The sequence below is a fragment of the Saccostrea echinata genome, unplaced genomic scaffold (assembly GCF_033153115.1).
Source record: "Saccostrea echinata isolate AGI-Se365-2 ecotype Australia unplaced genomic scaffold, CSIRO_AGI_Sech_v1 ptg000010l, whole genome shotgun sequence".
Lineage (NCBI taxonomy): Eukaryota > Metazoa > Mollusca > Bivalvia > Ostreida > Ostreidae > Saccostrea > Saccostrea echinata.
Window position 1 is genome coordinate 2,207,510 of NW_026889759.1, and position 26,330 is coordinate 2,233,839.

Here is a 26,330-nt window from a genome sequence, read left to right on the forward strand (position 1 = left end):
TTATATTCTCCCCTTTTGGCTTTGTTGTCAGTGGAATTGAAAATGTGGTGAATTCAACAGAAACAGCAATATGTTTTTTAAACAATTGTGGCTGGCAAATTTTAAATGGGGGTGAAATCATTTGCAAGGATGAAAATAATGTGGGGCCAAAATAACCCTGTACATGTACACAGTATTCAAGTATATACATGTATCTGGAATTGACCCATTAAATCTGTGAAAAGGTTGCAAAAGAAGCACAAATTTTTACCGTTTTTACAGAGCATGCAGGCCTTGGCAGCTCAGGAAACAGGGCTGGTGAATTGTTACTCCCATTACATCCAGTTAGAGGGCAGCATCATACAGAGACTTAAGTGGGCAGCTGGTGCAAACCCCTCTCTGAATCTGGTGCTGCAACAGTTTGACGAAGCCAGCTCATATAGAAAACTGCTGTATGAGGTCAGTAATATTGACCTTGTCTTCCTATGATATGCCATTAACATTGTTCAAAATTGGTACAATTTTTTGTTGGGGGGAAGGGGGCATTGATTTAAAAGATCTTATTGTTTTCCTCCTGATGTATTTCTGTTGTGATTGTAGGAAGAGAGAAAGGGAGCCACAGAGGTAGTGAGTCTGTGTCAGGGAATTCTACACCTGGAGGCCCTGAGGACGAGGACAAGTGAGGCATCTGCCTCAGATACAAACTTCCTCAACCTCATAAACAAGTAAGGAAAACCACTGTTAAAATCAGACTCAGTCATGAAGGAGGTTTTAGACTTAAGAATGTTGCTAATTCTTTTCAGTTGCTATAATGGATTTTTTTGTTGTTGCAATTTTGCAGGTGCAGTGAGACTTGTCTGATGATGGAGTCCACTCACAGCTCTGTCACAGACACAGAAATCTTGCTGATGAACACAAAAGTAAGTTTCACAAATATGTCAAAAGTTGTTTTACAGATAGAAGCATATACATGTACACTGTTGACAAGATTGTCTGTATACATACTTGTTAAAATTTTAACTTTCATCATCAACTGTGTTTATTATGGATAGAAGGACATTTTCTTGAATTATTTTTTTTTTTTTTTTTTCAGAGCTCTGGAGAGAACCAGAGAATTGATAAGAAATGGTTAGAGGACTGTAAGGTAGATGTACAGACTCAGATTGATTCTCTCTGTCAGGAGGCGGACAAACTCCAGAAAGATGTGGATGCAGCCAAGGTCAGTTCTACATGTAGTGCCTAAAAAGGAGAATCTAAAACGGCTGTTTATTTTTACACAGAAGATGGGGAGGATTTGATATTATATACATGTATATGTTTAATCGATTTTCAGGATGCCATTAAGGATGAAGTGATGGCCATTAAGACAATCTTGACCACTCATCATAAGCTAATGTCGGACATACGCACCATTCTCAAGTCCATGTCCAAGGTAAGTATCCCCTGCCCCATTCCATCCATCTTGTTGTTACCGTCACTAATGGTTAAGTTTTTTGTTATATTCACTTATAAATCTTGTAACATTTATCTGAAGCTGGAAGAGCAAGAAGAAGGGGATTCCCCCGTCTTCAGCGGGATCAGAGAATACCTTGTTGTCTACAAGAACTTCTCCGAGACCCTGGCCATGGTGTTGAAAATTGTTCTGATGGAGGACATGACAAAAGAAGGAATGAAAGAGGCTGATTCCATGATAGATAATCTTCTGACACTGATTCCTCAGTAAGTGTCCATTATATAGAAATCACTTCTGTAAAGGGTCATGAAAATGTAATTTAACAGGGAAAATTTTACCCAGTGTGAAGATTGACTTTAAATTCCTGACCTTGAGGATTTAAATGTTCGCTATTTCTATTTTACAGAATTTTTGATGACCTGGTGAATCTGGCCCCTCCACTGATATCTGAGGAGGAGGAATCTACAGAAAATCCTGCTGACTCCAGCTTTGCCTCAGGTTTGTTGTCAAGCCTTTAAATCTGGGTATTACACTGTGTTACAGTTTTTAAAATGAGATTTAAATTAAGTCTAGTACATGTACATTTGTCTGAAATGAAATAATTTCTAGATAAAAAGATGGCATTCTCTAAACTTTTTTGTCGAACAGGTTCATTAAAAGTACACCTCAAGAAGCATTGTAGAAGTTTGAATATAATTCATTATTATTATACAAAAATTTTGGTTCACTGAAACAGTTACCTTGTTATGTCCATTAAGAAAAAATTTTTCACCGTAGACAGTAGAATTGGAAAGATCTACATTTTTTTATGATGTCTCACTACAAGAAAAAATCTATAGAAGATATATTCATTAAATGACTAGGTTAGCCACCATCAGTTTCAATGTACAACTTCACTTTCAGCATTGAAGAAGCCACTGGAATCCAATGAACTGTCCAGCCCAGTCAGTAAACCACTACACAGAGAAGCCTCCACTCCAGCCTTAGGCAGTCCACATGTCAACCTTATGGCTAAGATTTCAAGTACATTTCCTTATTTCCCTTTGGATAAATTCTTTATGTTCTTTAAATAAGAGAAAATAGTCCGTCAGATGTCATTTAGTAAACACTAATTGGTTGACTTACTTTAATTGTTACCGAGGTCACTTTTCCTTTTCAGGTCAAGGTGGGAAGAAGTTGGATAAAATAACAAGAGATCCAAGAACTGGGAAAGGTATCAGCACTATGAAATTAAGAACTTTTTTGGCAATAATGATCTTTGTATGTAATTATTAAACCATATGATTTGCATTTCAGCCATACAAGAGAGGAATTCCTATGCTGTCAGTGTATGGAGGAGAGTGAAGATGAAGCTGGATGGCCGTGATCCGGACCTCAACAAACGCCTTTCTGTGGCTGAACAGGTGAGCACTGCTTCTCTCCAGTGCCCAAATTGATTGTACTTAGACTTCTTGTTATTTCTTTTCTACTCTCATACATGCATGTTAAAATGATTAGTTTGAGTAAGAATTGACGTTTTGAATTCATATATTTTCGGGTTTGTAGGTGGACTTTGTGATCAAAGAGGCCAACAACCTTGATAATCTAGCTGTCCTATATGAAGGTTGGACACCCTGGGTATGAACTAGCCTTAAAAACCGCAAGATTCTTGCCGGCTAAAACTGCTCCATAATCCAACACACCTACCACACAGTGCTGCCACTGTGAAGGAGAGGCGTGGGTCGTATAGACACAGAGGGTAGACCATCAACATAGAGAAGCTCAACAAATATAGACTCAGGGCCCGGCCAGAGGGCCTGCTAAAATGAGTCTGTTCAGCTTTTCACATGGGGGTGGGTCAAGCCAATGGCACCAAATTCTGCACTCAGCAGAGATGCGTGCTGGGTATTTTTGTGGAAAGGATGACAAGGATTCTTAGTACAGTGCAACATTTTTGCCTGTTTGATGAACTGATCAATAGTTTACTGAGCATGTTAATGCATTTAAATGAAATATCAATTATGCCATATATTTTATTACATTGTTATGCTCTCTTGCAGAGATAACCATGGTCAAAGTTGATGTATTGAGTTTTCTATCATATGAGCACCGAGTTGCCGAGAAGCCAGAAATCGGTCTATTTGTACATTGTGTATATATCATTGTCAAAGTGATCAAGTTTCCTTCATTTTACAAAGTAGCATGGCTAGATTTTCATTTTTTTTGGCTAGGGGAAATTGACAACTTTCAGAAATGTAGGAAATTGTGATCACTGAGTCTTTCTGACATTTTTGTATTAGCACTTAAAGAATTTAGGTCTCATCGTGAAGGGTTCCATGTTTTAGGGTACAGTCACATCTTTTTCCATAGGTTATGTTGGGCATTAAAACTTGGACATTTGCTGAAAAGTGAAGTTTGTGTCAAAGTTAGAAGTATTGTTTCAAAATTCTTCAATTTATTATAAAATCAAAGAATAGTCAATATCGATAAATTTAACTGGTGTGATATTGTGTGTAAATATATTATTTGAATTAACAAAGTACAAAATTTGTCTGCTATAGCATTGACAAGATTTTCTGTAAACATATTGAATTAAATGTATTCACATGTTGGTAAAATTGTGACTTGTAATAGCCAATATTGATGCTATATAATTAGATGTATGACAAAACGTGCACAATAAAGAAAACTGGTGTAAATATTTATTTTTTTGTCCTATACTTCAATTTGTCCTCTTCAATTTTATTTTAGAATATCAGCTTGAATAAATCTTTTGTTTAGAAATAGGTGTTGGTTATCTTTTGAGTTTGTTGGAATGATGTTAGGTATGTACATGCTCTTCTGAATTGGTTACAATGCAGCTTCAAAGATTCTCTTAAATAGATCAGTTCATGTCTGTATAGAATAAATCTATAACAATAGTTTCATTTGAAAGAATATTTCATGAATGTTCATTTTATTTCCACAGGCCACAATGCCTCAACAGAGTTATTTGCAATTATACTTACAAATATGAAATCAAACCCTTTTCAGAATAAAAGGGCTGGGTGTTTATGGCCAGTTTTAGACTGGTTCTGAAAAAAGAAGAGCTATGTACAGCAAGAGACCCATGGGCCTTGATGATCACCTGTGTGTCGTGAGTCTCTCAAGCTATGGTTACATTGGCCCCACACTAGCTGCAGAACTGTAGCATTATGGTTTTATAATTTAGTCTTTGACCATAACGCTACAGATTCCGTAATGTAAATAAAGTGCAATTTATGGCACAAGATTTTCGGCGCACTTTGGGGATGAATTTCGCCACTTTCCAGAATTGGTCAATCAACAACCTTTCATCCCCTAATTCTAGACATATTCTATAACCAACCTGTATATTTTATCCACCTCCTAACCCTTTATAGTCATCTCTACAGACCAATAAACTCACTTGTTGGATGGCACAACGAATTTATTGGTATGTACAGACGACTATTTTCATCATGTGGCCAACATTCTTAATCTGCACTCTTTATCAGTAACCCTGAACCCAGGGCCCTGAATTTTACGATTTTGATAAAGGGCTCATCGCTTATTATAATCATGCCAAACGGTTGTTTTGGTGTCCAGGAGTAAAGAAGATTTTTGAAAATTGCATTAATTTTGATGGTTTTGGTGCCACCCCTCATGCTCAAGGGGCAGAGACCATTTTTTGTTCCCCTTTGCCTTTAGATGCTGTATACCAAAATTGGTTGAAATTGGTCTTATCGTTCCAGAGAAGAAGCTGAAAATGTTCAAATGATAATGGACGATTTTATTGACGGATAAAAATTCTCACCAGCTGGACCAGGCTCCAGTCACGTGTCAAGTTTAAACCAATAAAATTGCGACATTATGATAAAAGTAAAATATTAATATCAATAAAATACAGGTAAATGCATTTTTACTGATATAAATACATACTAGTACATTGTACAAACACATACATGAGTTAGCATAGTAATAATGGTACTGGTGACAAATACCGCTTAATAAAATGCAAAGATGGGTGTAAAACTATTTTGCATCTGTATCATGATCTAATTCATTGGGTATGAAGAAAATGAGCTTCTTTTTTCCTATTGGCCATAATATTTGCATATTTCCATGTAACAAAATCCTTCATATTATGCTATTTACAAAACAAAACATATTCCAGTGAATACTATACAATACTAAAATGAATGAATTTTATACAGATGAAGATGTACAGTGGATGTTAATAAATAAAAACTGAAAGATCATAACATAATCATAGGAAAATGTTTCTAAGCAGAAGACACGTTACATGGAAGATTCCTCTATTATTTGATCGGTTTCTGTCGCCGGATATTGATTGAAAGTTCGCAGGTAGTGGCAGATTAGTAGCTCTGTGTATCCGATCTACATTGGCTTGTAAGCCGAGCCAAAGCTCCCGTCAAGCTGTATTCTCGATTGTCATCACCGGCAAAAATGGAAATTTAACGAATGACATAGATACATTCTGCATTTAGATACTACACATCTACACATTAGTATCTAAAAGTCTATTGCAAAATATCAATTTTCCCCTCAACTACCATCAAAGAGGAAAGGGTGAAAGAAACACTTGAGTCACCTATTGGCACTCACATGTAAACTCAAGACATTTCAATTTGAATAGTACTTTGTGGTTCTGACGTCATCTGGAGCATTGATGCATTCTCCATGTCATCGGTGCATTCTGCGTCTGTTTCATCCGTCGTCTGTCTGTCTAACTTGTTCAGAAGCCTTGGGCCCGATAATGCTATAACAAGGGCTCCAATTGGGGCCGTGATAATAATAGACAACACGGCAGTTGTCAAAACGACAGTGCCGTGACGTATTAGTTCCTGGTTGTTGTCTGCCAGCGCCATGTCTAAAGCCAGCCCGCCTATCGCAGCCTACAAATGAAAGGCTAAGCTTACCGAAAACAAGTTTCAACAGTCGATTCATGAAACAAAAGTCAAGCAGTATAATTGTCTAAACTTACCTGAACAGTTGCCTTGGGAAACCGCGCTATTGCAATGAATATGCGTTCCTTCGTTGAGAACTCTGTACCAAGGACAGACAACACAGCTGCTCCTATTCTTATTGTTTGTCCCACTGCAATGACTGCAGTCCCCAAACCTATAGAAATCATGAAATATGAAGATAAAGAACAGTATTCAACCTCAAAAATAATACAAATTGGGAGCAGAGCAAACAAGGACCTCTAAAAACATCAGAGGTGGGATCAGGTGCCATGGAGGAGTAAGCAGCCCCTGTCGACCGGTCACACCCGCTCCTTGTCATAGTAAATGTTCAGTCATGATTTATGAGAAATAAATTAACATAACACTACTCAGATTCCTCAAAACGAGGTCCTCACCTAAAGAACTCAGATCGTGAATTTGTTCTGATTTTACTGCTGCTCCGATGAGTCCGAATAAAAATGGCTGAAATAGCATCCATAAAACACCCGTAACCTCAGCTACAGTGTCCTACAAAAGAATACTGTTTAAAAAAGTTTGTTTTTCTATTGTTAACCACAAAGTTTTCCACAAAAAAAGGAATTTTCTTTTAAAACAATACCTGATATAATAATAGATTGGTCCAATATGTAAAAGCTTTCCGAGTTATAAGTACACATCTGCTATACAAGAAACAAATGTATAAACAAATTCATTATAAAACTGATTACCTTCTCTTGTGTGACTTACGTTTTCGTCTTTATTTCTTTCTTTTCTCCACCCAAAAGCTGCTACAAAGCCAACAGTGAGACATCCCAGGGGACCGGCTCCTGGAAGTTGGACCAAAGGGCTGCCAAAAATAGCAACGAGACCGAATCCCACCAGAAGAACAGCACGGTAAAATGTTCTGTTTACCTACAATTGTCAATTGTAAATAACATTTGAAGTGGAAATATACAGGATTTTGTTTTCATAAGAAAAAGAAAAGTAAAAAACATTACGGGAATTTGCTGGAAGAGAACTTACGCTGTCTTTGGACGGGAAGTACCACAGAAAAACTCCAAAAACGGCGCCGTATGAGATTCCAAGGAGTGTTTCTAGAGGACCTTTAGCAATCGTCAGGGCCAACTCACCTAAAGTATGTAGATAGGTGTATTTTTTTCTTTTCAAAAAACTTTATGAGAGAGATAACCTTTATAAAATTGTCAAGTTAAAAATGCCATTTCCTGAACTGCAATGTATGTACTAAAATCGTGCACATTTCAATTATAAATATGATTTCTTTCGGAGAATTATTAGGTTAAAGTAAATTTTTATTTGAATGAATATAAGGATAATGATATCCTCAGTAAATATATCAAAAGGCTCTTTGTGAAAATTAATCAGAAACTAGTGCGTGGAAACATTTATAACAATGCTTTAGATAGTTATTTACTGCAGTAAATCTAATCTATATATTTTTGACAGGATTCATTACTTTTAAGAAAGTTATATTCAAATGTTGTGTGGTTTTTATTCACATAAAGCAGCTGAAGGAAAGATTATAAGCAATCTAATTAAATGAGGTCTTCCTTCCACTCCACGGTTTTCTATACGTCGCATATAGAAAACCAAGCTATCTTATTAATTTAATTAGATTGATATAATAAGATATACTACAGTCGAGCCTCGTTATTCGAAAGCTCGTGAATCCGATAAAATCGTCCAAATTCATGAAGCGTTCTGAAAGGACTAGTAGCTATAAATGAATATTCTACATGTATTTCAAAAAATTCTTCCGGCGGGTGAAGGGTCCGGATGTTTGGAGTCCGCACATCCAGGCTCAACTGTATTTGTAAATAGTGATACAATTTTTCTTATCTCTCCCATAGAAGAGTTACATTGTAAATTTTTCAATATTTCTTTCAAATGAAATTTTTAAATTGTGTAAAAAGTAAAATAAATAAAAAATAAACTAAAAATTTTTGCAGAATTTTAGCAGAAACAAAACTCCATATACGAGTAATTCTGCAACTTTTTTCAAAATATTAATGAACTTTAAAGTTACATTTTCTCACTTTTCACCAAATTATGTGGCTTGGTCAAACGTAAAGTTGTTAAACTAAACAGATATCATTCCTTTGGTGAGAAATACTTTTTTAAGCAGAAACATTTGAATTTTGGAAGAAAAATAATTGAATTAGTTATCATTAAGTTCTATCTGTCATTGTTTGAAGTACATTGGTACTTTATAGTCAGCCAAATATAACTGTCAAGATTTCAAAGTCAGACACCACCTGGTGTTTTTTGAAAAAGAATGTAAGACTTTTAAATACTAAATACCATAGCTCTTTCTGCTACTATAAAATAATTCAATATTGAAATGTAATTCTAATCTTAATGCAATGAAGCACAAAAACAAATGTCAGGGTCTCAAGCAAATGAAACACAGACATAGGAATGTGCCCATTACAGGACGAATTGTACAAATAAAGAGTACATATTGAGAAGGCAGACAAATGTCAATTTATTCCTCAGCTAGACAATAAACAATTGAAATGAATTATTTATATTTAATAAGCAGATGTTTTTTTTATTTTTGGAAAAACCTCCACCCTATGATTCTAACGGTACCTGTCTTTGTTTTTTTTTTTAAGTAAATACTGGCAATTCAAAAGGACATATGGAAAATGAGCTATTGTTGGTCACGTGCGCTTGTTTTATTCGCTCAAGATTTGCTCGAAGAAATATCTCTTGTTATGAAAGTGATCTCTTTTGTGAAAGGGAATATCTACCTTGGTTCTATGTGAGATACTTCCTTTGTAGCTAAACATGGCTCTAACTTTCAATATTTAAGGGATATCTCTTTTTGCGTAAATGATATCTATATTTTGAAAGGAGATAACCTAGCAGATATCTCTCTGAATAATCAAGATATTTCTTTTTCTTAAGAAAGTATCCCTTAAACCTATTACGATATCTCTCTTTCAGAAAATCTCTTTAAGATATATCTCTCTTGTTGTAGAGATATCTGATATTTCTTTGTAGAGATATATATCCTTAACGTAAGAATTATCTCCTAAATTTAAGAGATAACTCCTGCAGTCAAGAGCTACATGTATCTCATAATTAAGATATCTTGTTTTCCCAAAGTAAGTTGCAAGGCTGTAACGATAAAACATATGTAGCATGACAGTCGGGGAACAAAATACTTGGTTTTGTAGGACCCCCACCCAATTTTAAAAATATTATCTTTCATATACATGTATTAAAAAACTCTTCCAGCACCTTGGGAGAAAACTATTCCAAGAAGTACACCGAAGCCGGTAATGTTGAAGACGTCGTCTATGGTAGCGGCCGCGATAACGAGGGTGGGGATTCCTTTATCTAGTCCGTACCCAGAGTCTGCCAGGTTTAGGAGGGAAGGAACAACCACTGCCGGGGACACAGCTGACAAAGCAAATCTGAAACATTTATGAATCCTATAATTATATTGAAAAAATATAATACTAGTTACAAAATTATCGAATTTGAACATTCTAATTTTATTTTAAAAAATGAAATTCGATTACACCATATTATACAATCACTATATACAATTTTTGAGTCTTACACCAACAAAGAACACATTTTATTCTTACCCTAACATAAACGACCAGGTCCATGGCATGGCAAGAAGAAGGTTGGCGGTTACAGCGTTAGCAGCGACCTCAAATAGACACGGCACCAGAGCCACCCTGAGGACCGTCAGGGAGAGTTTCCTGAGGGCCACGGGGTCCAGACCGAGCCCAGCCCTCAGTAAGATCACAGTTAGTGCTATTTTCCTAGGAAATTGATTAACGTCATTAACAGTAGGTGTTAAGGAGGCTGGGGGGTCAACAAATTAACCACAAATTAACCACCAGATTTAACTAAATTTTTTAGATATGATATCTTAAGCTGTCAACTATCATTTGGCAAAGAAAAATTTCAAAAATTTTAGTTTTAAAATTTGATCATTTTCTATATCTTCATATGGAGCTCTTCTTCTAAAGGAGATCAATATAGTCTAAAAATGGCCACAACCCCCCAGTCTCTTTAAATTTCTTTTCAGAAATTTTGATGCAAGTTTTACTTTGAAACAACTTAACATTTCGTATTCCATATAGGAATTCAAAACATATTTATGACTATTATTCCTTCCTAAAAGATAAATTAAACATGTACATGTAAATCGGAGTAAGTTCAATAAAAAATTGAACCACTCATACTTGGAGCAAATCATGGAGGAGAAAGTGTGCTATTTGGTGCGTGTTGTTAATGGTGTTGGAAATGCATTTTTAATTCTCTTTTCTCCTTGTATTTAGAATACTTAGTATCGAGTACATCATTTAGCAATATATTGTTTCGTAATACTCATTGTATAACATTACTTAAAGACGGGGTCTTGGATGCAGATTTCAATGTTTTCTGTATACGTATAAGTACAAGTTTTTATTAATATTGTTCATTATTTGTAAGGAGTACTGAAAAATGCTGAGAAAGGTTTATAAGGAATTAAAACATGCGTTCCTCTGATTCATCAATCCAAAAAAAAAATTAGTGCAACATATGTATGCAAACTTTTTCCATTTTGAAATTGCAGAAATTAAACATTTAAAAGACCATAGGTTACGTCTTTCACAAGGCTTTGCTATAGGTTCCACGTACCGCAAAGTGCAGCGAGTGACGATGCATTAAACAACAAAATGATTTATTTCAAAAAACAACATGACATCATTTTTTAAAAAAAATTATGTAATATCCTAACTAAGTATTATTCGTATACTTTTACATAGGGTGATGTCTCCTTATTCAGTTATGTACAGTCCCCCCCCCCCCCCTTCAATATGGTCATCAAAATTCTCTGTTTGACATGGGCAGAAGTATTCTTTAACATGTGTGCATGAGTTGAAATGATTTGAATTTACTAGAGCCTTACTTCAAAACTTGCACTGAAATGGAAATTTTTTCTGATCTTAATACTTGATTAACTTAAATTTTCAAAATTTCTTTTAATTACCTTTTGATGCTATATTGTACTTTGCAAAAAGATGGGCGTTGTTGATACTTTTTTCTCAAAATCTTTTTGTCATCTATTACTGTTTTCTTTGACAAGAAATGTGAATTTGAAAGCAATTTTTTCTCTCCAAATTTAAGAAGAAAATGGCATCATAAAATGCCTTGTCTGCTCAAATTTTCGAAACGACTTATAAGCAACAAAACACAAAATTATTTCACTCCTTTCAACGTTAAAAAAAAATATAAACATTTATTTTGGTGAATGAATGTAGGTAGCTGGCTTCGTAAATTGTTATGTCAAATGTTGGCAGGTTTACGCACACGTTGTTGTAATTACAATTATCACCGGTCTAATGAATCATTAATAATCTGTCAACAAACACTCGCTGCTGCTTTGAGAATCAGCGAGAGAGAGAGAGAGAGAGAGAGAATTTTTATTTTTAACTGTTTTGAAAAGATTTCCACATACCTGAGAGAAGCGGACCATTTCGGGTCTATTGCCAACCCTACTACTTTGACACCTGGGACGTTACTTAGTAAACCTCCCACTATCAGCATTCCTGTTCAAAGTAAAATTAAAGTTGACCAAAATGTTGAATGATCAAAATACAGTACATGTATGTACATTTGGTGGAAATTTATTTTTCATCAAGTTTGCGAAGATATCTGCATATACTACGTATAGATCTACACATAAATAGCAGACATTTACTTAAGCGGAAGCTGCTTTCCGCGGAAGGCACTTGATAGACTACACAGTCAAAAATTTAATACTGTAATCCGGAGAAATTTCGCCCCTCTAGCCCTCATTGTAAATGGTCGAATTTAAAGCGAATTCGAAATTGAGAGTATGATCTCTTCATCGCATTTGTTTCTGGGCGAATTTAAGACGGAGTTAAATGCAGAAGTGTTTGCATTTGTAAGAAGGCGAAAATAACCATGCGCAGTACTTTCACAGTCAGTTGTTGGTCGAGCAATTTCGCTGAATTGCTAAACAAATGAGTTAATTATTTAGTCGCTCGTTTTACGAACCTGAAAGAAACATTGTGGTTGGAGAACACGAGCTAAATCGATCAAAAAAGTACTACCCCCTTCCACACACAACCCCCCATTCTAGGGACCCAAAAACTAAGGAGAAAAACAACATTGTGTTGGGATATTCATTACTATTTAATGTTTTACTAAACACTCAAAAGAAAATATCTGCTTCAATTTGAATTTTTTTAATTATGCTAATTTTCTTGTTTCTTTGAAAAACAATTATATATACCTCAATCTATTATGTTGTAAATTTTGAATTTAATAGGTGAAGTAAATGCAAAATTACATCATGATAACTTACCATATTGTAAATTCAACCTAATTAACTCAAAATTATCATGATGTAAATTCTGCATTTAACTACACCTAATAAATTCAAATTTACAATCTGATAAGTCTGAAAAATAAAATTGACACCTGGTATTTTACATTTAGGACAAAGATGTGACTTAATCATATGACTCAAACCATATGATCAAACAAGGGCACCGCAAAGTGGAGCATCCCCTCGCAAAACGCACTTCAATCCCGATTTAAATTATTAATTCCGTTACGCACGCACTCGCAAGCGCGTTACTATATCCCCTCCAACTTTGTTGAGATAATAATAATAAACAATTATTATTATTTAAAAAAACTGAAGTATTGGATTGTTCATCGTCGGTCGCAATTAACTTACCCAATAACGGGGGTAAACGTATTAAGGAGAAGATATGACCGCCAATCACGGCTCCGGTAAACAAAACGAAGAGTGAAAACAAGTTCCCTCCTGGGCTTGACTGTTCCTTAGAAACAGAATACAAGATAATCCATGTCGAGACACATATAAAGGAAAACATCGTATACAAAGCACAATTTCCATGAGGGGGACAGATAACCCTCTTTCCTCCAAAAATCTTCTTTGAAGTGTTGCAGTCAGAATCGCTGACGGTTTTGGAATTTGGAAGGAGGACATGGAGGATCTTATGGAATACAGTTTTGCTCTCTTCATCTGGACAGTTTTTTGTCTTGCATTCAAACGTTAGACAATTACAGTTATTATCCATCCTTTTTTTTTTCTTTCGCTGGGGAAAAAAATAAGAATGGGAAAACTTTTACAAACTTATTAATAAAATAAGAAAACAATATTTGAACAAAGAATTCGGAAGGATTTTGATAACAATATCGACCTTATCTCTAACTCTAAAACACCGTCTTGATAAACAAGATTTAATGCATTCTAATTATTTTTGTTAACAATTTAATAGGAGAACCTTACCTGTATTTTTCAAACTCGAAGTTTTGTTTCTTGCGCTAAAATTGTTTGGAGCAATTCTTTATATAAATGTATTCTAATCACGCATGCGCAAATTTAACATTTTTATCCCCATCTTTGTGGTCAAACGAAGAAAAGTATATGGTGAAATTGTCAATGCGAAAACACGTGGATCTTTCCTTAATAAGCAACCGCTGTCAAAAGTAAGTTGAATTCTGGATTCTTACGAAGAATCAGCATGAGCTCCTATATATAAACTTGGAAATTGTTAATGCTTTTGCAATATTGTTTCAGGAGTAAGAAAAAGCGACCAAATGTCATTTCGGAAGCTGTGCACATTCGAGCCCCATGGTGTTCTTGCACTGATGGTTCAATTTTTTGCCCTTTTGCTAATGGTTTGGACAGTGACTCTATCAATTACAGACAAATCGGCCCTCCCTGGGGGACACCTTTTCTCCCTTATAATCCTCTTTGTTAGTGCTGTGTCGGGTGGATATATGTTTTCCTGGATTCGTTTACCGCAATTACTGGGTATGAACTTCACATAACAATTGTTTTGTCTTTTCTCTGTACCAGCTTCAGGTAACTATAAATGTACTCCTTATGAATTTTTCGTACTCGTTTCAAATTTGCTACTCAACATTTTGATAAAAAATTGGAAACATTCTTTAAAATTACTACTATTCATTACATTATATAGATAAAAAAAAATAGGCTCTCAACCGTTTCTTAAACTTTGTTGTCAGCGGGGAGGAAAAAACTTTTACATGAATATATTATACATGAAACATTATTTACTTCATATATTAAACCGCTGATATTTTAATAACTGATTTTCGAAATTCTTATTTGACCTTACTAGGTATGATCTTGGCGGGATTTGGTTTAAGTAATTTGCCTGTGGTTAGTTTGGTCGGGCATAACTTGTCTCCCGTTTGGTCCGGAGCGTTGAGGTAAGACTCTTTCCTTGCCTAACAAGGATGTGATGCATATTAAATATACAAAACAATCCCACGTTTTAATTAGCTATTCATGGATAAAATAATTATGTAATTTATCGACAAGACTGATTAATTATGTAAAAAAAATATGCATTTATAGGTAACAATTGTTTGGTTCGCTTAAAGTAGTCAAGTTCAGAAGTTTTGACATAATAATACAATACAAAAAAGGGCCAATCCAACACTGTCTCTTGAAAATTTGTACAATATTTATAGTTCGTAAATTTGATGAAAGTCATTTACTAGTATATGGGACAATCTCCCTTTCTTTGAAAGTTACACATGTTTAGATATGACTTTAAACCACTCAGATAATTTTATATTGAGTATGTGTGTGCTTTATGTGTGTTTAAAAAAATAAGGAAAGCTCAAGGACTTCTCTGAAATATTCAAAGTTTTATCTCAATCAATATTCTTACAATGATCATGTCAACCATAGAACTATATGTGTTGAAGCATTACTATTTATCTTGTCTCTATATCATTGTCCTATGGTCTCTATTACCATTTCATTTTGTATCATTGTCTTATGGTCTCTATTACTACTTATCCTATCTTTCATACCATTGTCTTGTGGTCTCTTTTGCTAATTATCCCCATTCTTTATCATAGTCTTTTGATCTCTATTTTCCTATTTATCCTTTTTCTATACCAGTGTCTTGTGGTCTCCATTTTTATTCATTATTATTCATCCTTTTTTACACAACAGTCTTGTGGTCTGTATATTACTATTTATCCTCTTTTTACACAATGGTCTTGTGATCTCTATAATTATTTATCCTCTTTTAACTCAATAGTCATGTGGCCTCTATAACTATTTATCCTCTTTTTATACAATGGTCTTGTGGTCTTTATAACTATTTATCCTATTTTTATACAATGGTCTTGTGCCAGTGGTCTTTATATCTATTTGTCCTCTTTTTATACAATAGTCTTGTGGTCTTTATATCTATTTATCCTCTTTTTATACAATAGTCTTGTGGTCTCTATAACTATTCATCCTCTTATAACTCAGTAGTCTTGTTGTCTCTATAACTATAATAGTCTTGTGGTCTCTATGACTATTTATCCTCCTTTAACTCAATAGTCTTGTGGTCTCTATAACTATTTATCCTTTTTTTAACAAAGCAGTCTTGTGGACTTTATAACAATATCACATCTTGTTACTATTTATTCTCTCAATATATCAAAGTTATGTGATCTCTGTTACCCTTTTTTATCCACTCTGTATATCTCTATTGTTTTATTCTTTCCTCTCTATTTCAGGCTTGTAATCTCTATTACTATTCTTTTGGTCTCTATTACTATTTATCCTCCCTCTACATCTCCTCTCTCTATATATTATGGTTTTCTGGTATCTTTGACAATTTATTCTCCCTTTACACATTTATTAATTTTTGTCCTCTCTCTATATCACAGTTTTGTGTTCTCTATTACTATTTGTCCTGTCTCTATATCACAGTTTTGTGGTCTCTATTACTATTTGTCCTGTCTCTATATCACAGTTTTGTGGTCTCTATTACTATTTACTCTCCCTCTTCATCTCTTTTACTATTTTTCCTGTATCTATATCACAGTTTTGAGGTCTCTATTACTATTTGTCCTCTCTCTATATCACAGTTTTGTGGTCTCTATTACTACTTGTCTTTTCTCTGTATTGTCTTGTGGTCTCTTACTGCTTTTTGTTTTCTTTATCCCCTCTTAATTTTTAACTCTCACAGTTTTTATTTTGTTTTGTGTTTTTTTTTCTCTGTCACCTGTAAGTTGACATTCGGATGGATCACTAACTGTAGACTCTATGTCAATGACCCATAACAGACTTGACAATCCCGCGTATTTAAAAAAAGGCTTTTATTTATGATAATGTGTATAATGATTATTTTTATTACTTTCACACTGGTTGTTATAACTAGAAATATTTCCTCGTTATTACATTGTCACGAAAATATGAAAATGCATTAATCTTCAAGATTTGCGTTTTCATATTCGTGTTTTTCGGCACGATAATGCAATAAGGACTCAATGTTCACGCTCACCAATGACAGGAAGTGTTGGTCACCAGAAAAGCGCTGTAAAATAAGTTCTGTCCATTTTCTGATATTTGAAACAGGCCCGTAGAACCCCCCGGGGGGGTTGCTATAGTAACTTTTTCTTTAGATGCTGGTGGTCCCCCCCCCCCCCCTTATTTTGATGTTGTAAGGTCGAGCACTGGCAAATTCCAGGATCTGGACAGTAAATAAGCCTTTTTTTTTTGCTTGTCAGATTTTTTTTTTTTTTTTTGCGAAGTTGCCCCTCCTTTCGAAACCGTTGCTACGGGCCTGGGAAATAAAAATATTCGGAAAACACTCCTATCGTACTGGTTTAATATGTAATAAAATCTAGGTTAAAATGTGATAATAATTGTAGATATTCATAACAGATTCCCATTTTGGTCGTCATTGATATAAAAGCATGCTTTTGCGGCACGGAGACAATCTAAATTGGACATCCAATGTTAAATTTTGGAATACATTAGTAATGTACCCTGTCCATTTTCCCCCGAAGATGACGGAGGTTATGGGCTAATTGTATATGAATTATTTTAATTGAAATAAAAATTAAAATATTTTTAAGTCAATTGCATAATCCGCCTACAGCTTGTTAGATATTTTATAACATTTCAAAATCATTCCATCGATCAAGTATGATGTGGCTTTTTGTTGTACAACGCCTTTTTAACGGGTCAAAGAATCTACGCGTTTTCCTCCTTTAGACACGTATTTATTCGACTCTAATTGGTAGGAATATTAATTGCATAATTTTAATTCAATTCACATTTTTTTTATTCATTTCTGTGCACATACAAAATATTGAAATTGATACGCCTTAAACTACGACAAATTTTATTCCAAATTGAAATCATGAAAATAAAACGAACTTTTGGAATAAAAAATCTTTGATTAAAACGATGCATTTATAAATCTCACTTTTCTCTTATTTTTGGGATCTCCTTTTTCCGAGTTGATTGCGGTGAGACCAATCATATACGCAAGTGTCTCCTAAAACATATCTCTATCTCTTTGCTCTTTGCCTCTTCCATGTATTTATGGGGGGGGGGGGGGGGGGAGTAAAACATACATACAGCCCTTGGATTTTCAAGTGTTATAAAGCTTACATAGATAAAGTAGACCAAATTGACCGTGTACCCAAACCCCTTCGAAAAAAATAACCCATCTATAGGATGAGATGGTATTTAAGTATGTGTCTAATCCACCCCAAGCTCAGACCACACACACCCTTCTTCGTCATAATTTGTGTGTGTGTGATATCCCTACATGAATTCTTTTAGAAGCACTAATGAAAAGATTAATCGTCGAAATGATGGAAATAGTTTGGATCACCTTGAAGTAAAATAAGAGTAAGAGTATTTAATTAATTTCTTTGGTGGCAATATTTTTTATTTCTATTTTGGTACTTTTATTACCCTTCACACATTTTCATTCAAATTTTTTTGAGAACTGTTGCATGTTTTCAGTTAATAGATCTCCGCATAACGATTGCTATGTGTCAACATGTAGATGGATTGTCTGAAACAAGAGTGTGTGACATACTCTTGTGAGGTCTAACACCTTTTAGAAAGGCGCAATGACGCCTTTTTTCGCGTTATTACGCCTTTTGGAAAGGCGTTATATAACGCTTTTTAAAAAAAATTCTCCATAGATTGATCCAAAAAGCCTTTCGTAATAAAGTGTGTGTGTGTGTGCGCGCAATCGCAGTTTTGTGAAGATGTACATAAATCTAATGATTACATTTTCCTAATCACAATTCACACATTAATTCAGATTTATCATTATAAATGAAAATGTTATGTTATCGTGACCTAATATTCTTTCAGTATCATCCCTTTTTTCCCCCTTTTTAGCAAGATTAAAATGAACCAGAGCATAATTTCCATCCTGTCAATCATAATTAAAATGATACATTTATTTGATTTATTTCTTGTATCTTATTAATATACAGTGGCATTACTTTTGATCAACCCGTGTACTTTTATAAGAATTCACAGAATTTAGTTCAAAATTAAGTGCTTGTGTTCAAGATGGGCTAATAAATTATTGCAGTGACATATTTGCCATGAACTTGAATGTAAATTAAGTCTTGTTTCTAATATTATCATTAAAATATTATGTACAAGTTTGAAAAAGACTTTTGTATGTGTTAATGATTCTGTGAAATTGTGTCACACATGTACCTGTCATAGAAGTGAACGACGAAGGTTTTTGGCCTTTCACAGAAACCTTGAGGAGTGTCCATGTGCTCGCGATATAAATATAGAACTACTGACGCATGTTTCATTATGTAGACTGTTTACAAACATTTTCTCTGGTAATCACATGTAGAAGGAACATGTCCTTTTAATGGGGTCATTTACATGTGGTTTTCGGCAACGTTGAGATGCAGGCCACCTCTGTTCTATAAACAATTTATAACTGTATTTATTACTGCAAAACAAACACAAGAAGTTGTTCAAAATCCTGCCAAAATGTTTCTGAAATTACAATTTTTAAGGTCCCAAGTCCATAAACTGAGAATAGACTTGAGTCAAAATTTTGATTCTGAATATCTTCAGTTCAATTTTTCACACGTGCTCAAACTGAGAATAGACTTGAGTCAAAATTTTGATTCTGAATATCTTCAGTTTAATTTTTCACCCGTGCTCAAAAAATTCCATGTTCGTATAATATCAATTAAATACAGACTTAAGATGAAAATTTTGTTTGCGTATCAAAATTATTTCAGAAGTTGTATTCATTTGAAATTTTGAGAGGCAGAGATTTTTTACCGGGTGGTAAATTCCAGGTGAGGGAGGGGCTTATTTTGTACAGGTGTGAAGGCCTTGAGGGCTAGCAGTCTACCTGTGGTCGTTTGTCCCCCAATCTCTATACACAGGAAGTGATTTAATACACAGTAGAATACCCAAGAAGTCAAACTTTAACTGTGTTGGGATTTTGAGATGATTTTAAATTAAAATAAAAAGTTGTAAATAAAGTTTAATCTCAATAATTTTTATTAATTTGTAATTGAATGTGTGTCAAAGCATCCCCACCCATTTGAAAAAAAAAATTATTATTTAAAGTATTTGTTGAGCTTTGAAAAAAAAGTGATACCTAATTTTGATATATATATATTATCATATTGAATATCATAATTATTTCAAATACTAAATGTGAGTGTATATATATTATCAAGCCAAAAAATTCCATAGTAATATAGCTTCTCTATTGTGTATACCATGTGTGGTAAATATCAAAGGATCAAAAATTAATTTGAAGGACACCACGAGTGCCAAACAAGGTGTACAGGGTATACACAGGGACTAGTAAGTAAATGTCAATCAAGTTCAAGCACCCAATGAAGTACTTTAATGCACTTGATTGACAGGAGTACACAGACCAGGTATTTTTGAAGGCGGTGCTTAAAATCTCTGCCTTTAAGTCTGTTCTCAGTTTATGGTCTTGAGGCTAAAAGAAATAATTTGGGTCTACAATGCCAAAGGTCAAATGTAAATTAAAGTAAACCCTACAGCAAAAGTGTATTTATCCTTAAACTCATATTTAAAAAGACATTTTTGTAAAATACATAACAATATAAAAATGTTCTCCTCTGCCGTTCTTTGACTCTGACCTTTAACCTTGGCCTTTTATACCAAGACGAAAACATGTTGTTGACATGTTGATGCCCCTGTATTGTTTTAGTGATCAATGTTAAAAATGCGCAAAGACTAACAAACCCCCTAGCAATTGCTTGCAATTGAACTTACTTTATATAATATGAAGTATCGGCTGATCAGACTCCAGCTTACATTTGTAGGAGAGGGGTATATAAAGGGGTTATAAAGACACCTGCCTACTGTCCTTGTGAAGTAGACTATCATCTTCCTGGTGTCTTACAACGATGTCCTTATGAAACAGATAGGCACTAGACAAACATACGTCTCCTTTATGATATTTCCAAGTCGTTTTCCTTCCTTACCACTATCCTGCAATAATCCGCTGTTATTACAATGTACTTTCCCCTTCTTTCCTGTAACATCTGGCAGATCTTTCAATTTCTTATGACAAGGGTACAAGACTAAAATTAGCACTATGAAACTGCAATTCAACAGGCTCTTTTAAATGGCAAAGTGTTTCTTTTCAAACAAGATAACTCTCTCTGTAAATCTTCATATCATATATTGATACTTCTTGTATAAGTATATAATCAATCAACCGATTAATTACAATATTTAAAATATTTTCTTTAACATACCAAAAACAACGCGAGGTAACTCCTCTAATCGTTTCAATAGACTTTACACCTGCAGGACAAAATGTTTAACTCGAATAAATTTATAGGTAAATGTTTTTGCATATAAACAGTCTGTCATTTTTTTTTATTTATTTGTTTATTTTATTTTATTTTTATTATGAAAGAGATGTACAAAATTATAAGAATATATCTTTGATCAATGTTACTAGTATTCGGTGCAACACAAATATTTTACAATTTACAAAATAAGAATATTTCTGATCACTGTTGTTACTTGAACAGTGCAGCACAAACATTTTACGATTTCTTGAACAGAGCTTATACTATTTTAATAATTTTGAATAGTGAAGTATGACAATACCTTTTCACACTTTAGTTTTTTCTCTGTAATTTAAGTCGTAATAACTCCCATTTTTTTCTTAACACCAGGAGAATAGCGTTGACAGTGATCCTAATCCGTGCAGGACTGGGACTCGATCCGGTGGCCCTCAGAAAGTTATCTAGAACAGTTATCAAGTTGGCCTTCTTACCATGTATCTCTGAAAGTGTGACATGCGCAGTTACTTCTCATTTTCTGATTGGTCTTCCATGGGATTGGGCATTTATGTTAGGGTAAATTATGGATAAACCATTTATTTATATCTGATTAAAAGACTGGGTACATGTTTGAGTAATGATTTCTCTTATTCAAATCCTTTCTTAAAGTATATATATCTCTCATAGATTTGTTTTGTCTGCTATTTCTCCCGCTGTTGTTGTACCCTCCCTCCTAAATCTCGCAGAGAGAGGATTCGGAGTGGACAAGGGCATCCCAACCCTAGTTATTGCTGCTGCCAGCATTGATGACGTCGTTTGCATCTCAGGGTTTGGAATCGCTCTTGGAATTGCATTTTCTACAGGTTTGTCAATGTACTATAATGAAAATTATTTAAATACATTTTTTTTATCTTTAAAGCTTAAGCGCTCGCTCGTGATCGGAAGGTCGTGAGTTCGAATCTCGACCGTGACTGACCTAAGTCGTTAACAAATAGGTAGCAACTCTTCCTTCGCCATGCGCTCGGCACTTTATTTAAAGTGAAAGTTGCAGATTCTTCGGATGAGACCTTAAAAACGGAGGCCGCGTGTCACGACAGGCGTTGGCACGATTAAGATCCTTCACTGCTCAATGGCCCTGAGTACCGAGTAAAGGTCAAAATTTGAAGCCCTTCACCGGTATATGGTGACGTCTCTAAATGAGAAAAATTCTCGAATGGGACTTAAGGACATACGCAACGTTCCTTACCTACTGATAATTTTTCAAGATATTCTTAACTTAAGATTATAGTGTCATTAGATGTTCGTATACAAAAAATCAGCATGCATTACCAGGGGTTTTGAAAAGATATCAATTGATGAAAATTCTTGTATTAATCAAAGAAAAATATACAAAAATTACTAAACATATATTCTAGATGTTTTGTTTATCCAAACTTGTTTTAGAAGAAGTGTACAATAGCATATATAGACATTAAAATGTAGCACACAGTTCTTTTAAGTTTTGGAACTCTTCAACTCCTGGGAAAAAGACAATAAAGTTCAAACTATGTTGCGTATGTCCTTAAAACAGCATTCAATCTTTATAGCTTAAAAGTATCTGAAATTAGTTTTCCCTCCATGTTTTTTTTTCTAAGGTAACCTGGCGTTGACGATAGCAAGAGGACCATTGGAAGCACTGCTGGGCGTGGCATATGGGGTCATTTTAGGGATCTTTTTATGGATTATTCCAGCAAAAGATAGCGTATGTATAAAATCATCTTGTTTTTCCAATAAATTCAGTTAATTTGTTATTCAAAACGAACCTAAGACATACCCAGTCATAGCAATTGCAGTTTTGTTTATTCTATTTTTGAAGCCCAATATTGTTTTCTTTCGTGTCATCTTGCTATTTACTGGAGGGCTGTTGGCGATCTTCGGTAGTACATATGCAGACTTGTCCGGAGGTGGACCCTTGGGCTGTCTTGTCTTAGCTTTTATTTGTGGAATTAGGTGGAGGAAAGAAAGTACAACCGAACAGTATGTAAGTATGTCAAAATGCTTCAAAATTTTCAATTTTCAAATTTTCAAAATTTTCAAATGGCATTACAACTAAGTGTACATGAAAATTTAATATTCCAATAAATTAGTGTATCATCATTCACATCACATTCATAACATTCCCTTAAGTATCACATCTTCAACAGGCCGCCATTACGGACGCCGTGGGACTGATGTGGATGATCTTCCAGCCTCTACTATTTGGATTAATTGGCGCCGCGGTCAGAGTAGAACAAATACAGAATCTTAAGATCGTTGGTAATATTTCTGTTTGATACAAAACTTCACTTTATAAGGCATTGGTTTTGTTAAATTTGAATTACAAAACTAGCTGCAGAACTGTACTTTCTCCGAAAACAATTTTGACTGACCGAGATCGAGCAACAGTCCTGCAGCTATTACAAAACATGTTTTGTTTATTTTGTAGGACTTGGAGTGGCAGTTCTTTTCATGGGTTTAACGATAAGATGTTTAGTAACATTTGTAGCTGTCTTCAGATCTGGCTTGAACTTCAAAGAGCAATTGTTTGTATCACTGGCATGGATTCCCAAAGCCACTGTGCAGGTAACGAAGAAACCAAATCTTGTGAATCTTTTGATATCTTCTAGGTACAAGTATACACTTATTTCATGACTACATAAATACTGTTTCCAAAAAATGTTAAATTTGTGCCAGGTTTTTTTTTTAATCAGTACATGTATTTTACACCACAGGCAGCAATAGGTGGTTTGGCACTTGATCAGGCCACACATGATCAGAATGAGACCCTAAAACCTCTTGGAGTAATTGTTCTGACTATAGCAGTATTATCCATCATTATCACGGCCCCTATTGGGGCTTTGGCTATAGCAGTGTCGGGACCAAGGTGTCTGAAGCTCGACAGTCAATATGGTAGCCAGGCTAAATGTACGTCACATAACGAAGAAATGGCAGATAATACTCAGGTGAAAAATGGCGTCCTTTGTAATGGGGAAGTGAGGGAAAAAGTAGACGATGATGAAAATGTTGACATTGTGACACATATTTAGTGATTTATAAAAAAAAAAATAATTCTCCCATTATTAATTGTGTTGAGAATGCAGTTTTTGTCATAACAAGTTATGACGATTCTGAGTTTACAATGTTTGTATAATGGGAGAAACAGGTCCCATAACCAGCACTCATTAGTATTTATTTGAATTTTTAGGTTCACAATCCTTGTTGACTCAAATGTTGCTTTAACGCATATTATTTTAATTTTCTAAAAAAAAAAGTATTTTATAAATAAAATGCAAACAATTTTAGCATAGCTTGTGGGGCAAATTTGAACAGAAAAGACATTTCAACTTGACACATTTATAAAGGAATAATAGACGTTTATTCTATTAAGAGTTATCTCTCTTATCAGAGTATTAATGAGCCTTAAGAGATTCTTAGGCAAGTCTCGTGTCTTTTGTAAATTAAGGAACGAGCTTTTGAGAAAAACGGGTACTAACGAGGCAACGAGACTGGTTATTGAACCTGTATTTCTCAGTGACTTTGATACCGATTCTTACTGATTGATTGAATATTATTTTGATGTAGTGTTTTAGTCATTCATTTTGTATTATTGATACAAGACTCATTCTATCGTGTATTTTTTATTGGTCATACATGTATATTACATGTAACCCGTGTTCTCCGTTGTGCAAGTAGCCTGACCCCCTCCTTCACATGTAAATCACAATGACGTACATAATTCATTTTATATGCATCCACTACAATGTCAATATACATTGGTTTATATCCGTAAATTGTGTTAAACATCAAAGAAATGTAAATTTACAAAAACGTTTGAATGGGACCTCCGAGTAAATTGTGTAAGACGCTGGACTTGATTATCAATAAATAAAAACTTATATAGCTGATAATTTTTAATAAACATCTCTATACGATTTCTATTATATACATGTACTAGATTTTTTTGATGGCAATATATTTAACCATGTTGCATATACTGAAGAAATACGACAGCAGTAAGAGGTGTTTTATTTCAATTATTTTTTTAAAAAACAATTTTTAATTCAAAAATTCGTTTGATATTGAATTGAAGTAATCTTTTTCAAATTCATTTACCATTTTTAAAAAGGCAGGTTAATCGGTTCTTACGTAGCGAAATCATCCAAATATGGGTTCAGTTCTTTCGGGCAGTTTGAAAAAAAAAGAAAAGAAAAATAAAGGTGCATCTGATTATTTCTAGTTGTCATTAAAATTATGCAGAAAATTTTCTGAATATTATGTAAATAACACTGAAATACATTTCAAGGTATATATTTCTATAAAGGCTTCAAAATGATTAAGTGTCATATTTAAAAAAGAATTCGCAATGTCACAAATTTCTGGTATCATTCAAAAGTTTATAGGACCAGCATTTAGATGCTATATTTGTTTCACTTTTATTTAGATTTGTCTGTTGGTAATTTATAATTGTTTTTTAATCACAGAAACATTCATTTAACATTGATGTGAATCAGCACATACACATTTATAGTTATTTATGGCAAATATTTTGGTTGAAGATACTCTCTGTTCTTGATTAATAAATATCGTTTAATCTTGATTAATAAATATCGTTTAATCTTGATTAATAAATATCGTTTAATATATGTTTTTTCTTTCTTTCTTTATACAAATAGAGACTACGTTATCTTGCATTTTAACAGATTCCCAGATATATGTATTTCTACTTGAATATTTTGCTGATTACGAGGCACCTTGTATCATCATATGATACTTTCATATAATACACATGCCTGAAGAGGGGATAAAGAATGTAATTAAGCAAGAGAGAAAACTCTCAATTTTATTATCGAACAATTAACGATTATACATGTGATATCAATTTACCTGTGAAAACTACTGCTTAAATTCTATTATTGATTGTCCTGACTATCAAATGTCCTTAAGCGAATTGTTTTCAATAATTATCTGAGGAAAGATTAATTTTGAGACTGAGAATTCCATCTCGTTATCACTTTTATTGCATTTATTTATTTATTCGAATGTCGTTTTATTATCCGACATCTATGGCATGTCAAACGTTGCAATATTCGATCTTTTCCATTTGTATTGTATAACTTTCCATTTGTATTGTATAATTTTTATTTGTATTGTATAATTTTTCATTTGTATTGTATAATTTTTCATTTGTATTGTATAATTTTCAATTTGTATTGTATAATTTTTATTTGTATTCTATAATTTTCCATTTGGATTTTATAATTTTCCATTTGGATTGTATAATGTTTATTTGTATTCTA

General features: G+C 34.0%; 3 protein-coding genes across 3 annotated transcripts in view; 2 read left to right on the top strand and 1 right to left on the bottom strand.

Annotated features, from left to right (window-relative positions):
• The window catches only part of LOC133184125 (serine/threonine-protein kinase SMG1-like), a 37,570-nt gene extending 33,375 nt beyond the window's left edge, over positions 1 to 4,195 (top strand). The window contains exons 64-74 of the mRNA XM_061318992.1: positions 262 to 438; positions 580 to 704; positions 821 to 899; positions 1,073 to 1,198; positions 1,313 to 1,411; positions 1,514 to 1,698; positions 1,839 to 1,930; positions 2,336 to 2,455; positions 2,592 to 2,645; positions 2,729 to 2,835; positions 2,978 to 4,195. Of these exons, the coding sequence (XP_061174976.1) occupies positions 262 to 438; positions 580 to 704; positions 821 to 899; positions 1,073 to 1,198; positions 1,313 to 1,411; positions 1,514 to 1,698; positions 1,839 to 1,930; positions 2,336 to 2,455; positions 2,592 to 2,645; positions 2,729 to 2,835; positions 2,978 to 3,055 (1,242 nt within the window). The 3' untranslated portion in view covers positions 3,056 to 4,195. The remainder of the gene's footprint in view (positions 1 to 261; positions 439 to 579; positions 705 to 820; positions 900 to 1,072; positions 1,199 to 1,312; positions 1,412 to 1,513; positions 1,699 to 1,838; positions 1,931 to 2,335; positions 2,456 to 2,591; positions 2,646 to 2,728; positions 2,836 to 2,977) is intronic.
• Positions 4,196 to 5,313: 1,118 nt separating this feature from the next.
• Positions 5,314 to 13,489, bottom strand: LOC133184591 (sodium/hydrogen exchanger 9B2-like). The gene is made up of 9 exons (XM_061319676.1): positions 13,115 to 13,489; positions 11,864 to 11,954; positions 9,996 to 10,178; positions 9,643 to 9,818; positions 7,402 to 7,508; positions 7,126 to 7,290; positions 6,795 to 6,906; positions 6,417 to 6,553; positions 5,314 to 6,327 (listed from the first exon to the last, which is right to left on the bottom strand). Exons 1-9 carry the CDS (start codon positions 13,479 to 13,481, stop codon positions 6,046 to 6,048), a joined length of 1,620 nt encoding a protein of 539 aa, XP_061175660.1. The 5' UTR covers positions 13,482 to 13,489; the 3' UTR covers positions 5,314 to 6,045.
• A 1,062-nt stretch (positions 13,490 to 14,551) lies between these two features.
• On the top strand, positions 14,552 to 24,080 carry LOC133184480 (sodium/hydrogen exchanger 9B2-like). Its single transcript, XM_061319568.1, has 8 exons — positions 14,552 to 14,643; positions 21,409 to 21,591; positions 21,703 to 21,878; positions 22,650 to 22,756; positions 22,871 to 23,035; positions 23,199 to 23,310; positions 23,480 to 23,616; positions 23,766 to 24,080. Exons 1-8 carry the CDS (start codon positions 14,555 to 14,557, stop codon positions 24,078 to 24,080), a joined length of 1,284 nt encoding a protein of 427 aa, XP_061175552.1. The 5' UTR covers positions 14,552 to 14,554.
• The last annotated feature ends 2,250 nt before the right edge of the window (positions 24,081 to 26,330 follow it).

Excerpts from the sequence above, each read along its gene's own strand:
- LOC133184480 (XM_061319568.1), top strand. The coding sequence starts at position 14,555 with ATGATCTTGGCGGGATTTGGTTTAAGTAATTTGCCTGTGGTTAGTTTG. Across the intron at positions 21,879-22,649 it reads TGGAATTGCATTTTCTACAG|GTAACCTGGCGTTGACGATA; the intron begins GTTTGTCAATGT and ends TTTTTTTCTAAG. Across the intron at positions 23,617-23,765 it reads TTCCCAAAGCCACTGTGCAG|GCAGCAATAGGTGGTTTGGC; the intron begins GTAACGAAGAAA and ends TTTACACCACAG.
- LOC133184591 (XM_061319676.1), bottom strand. The coding sequence starts at position 13,481 with ATGGATAATAACTGTAATTGTCTAACGTTTGAATGCAAGACAAAAAAC. Across the intron at positions 11,955-13,114 it reads ACGTTTACCCCCGTTATTGG|GAATGCTGATAGTGGGAGGT; the intron begins GTAAGTTAATTG and ends TACTTTGAACAG. Across the intron at positions 7,509-9,642 it reads TGGAATAGTTTTCTCCCAAG|GTGAGTTGGCCCTGACGATT; the intron begins GTGCTGGAAGAG and ends TACATACTTTAG.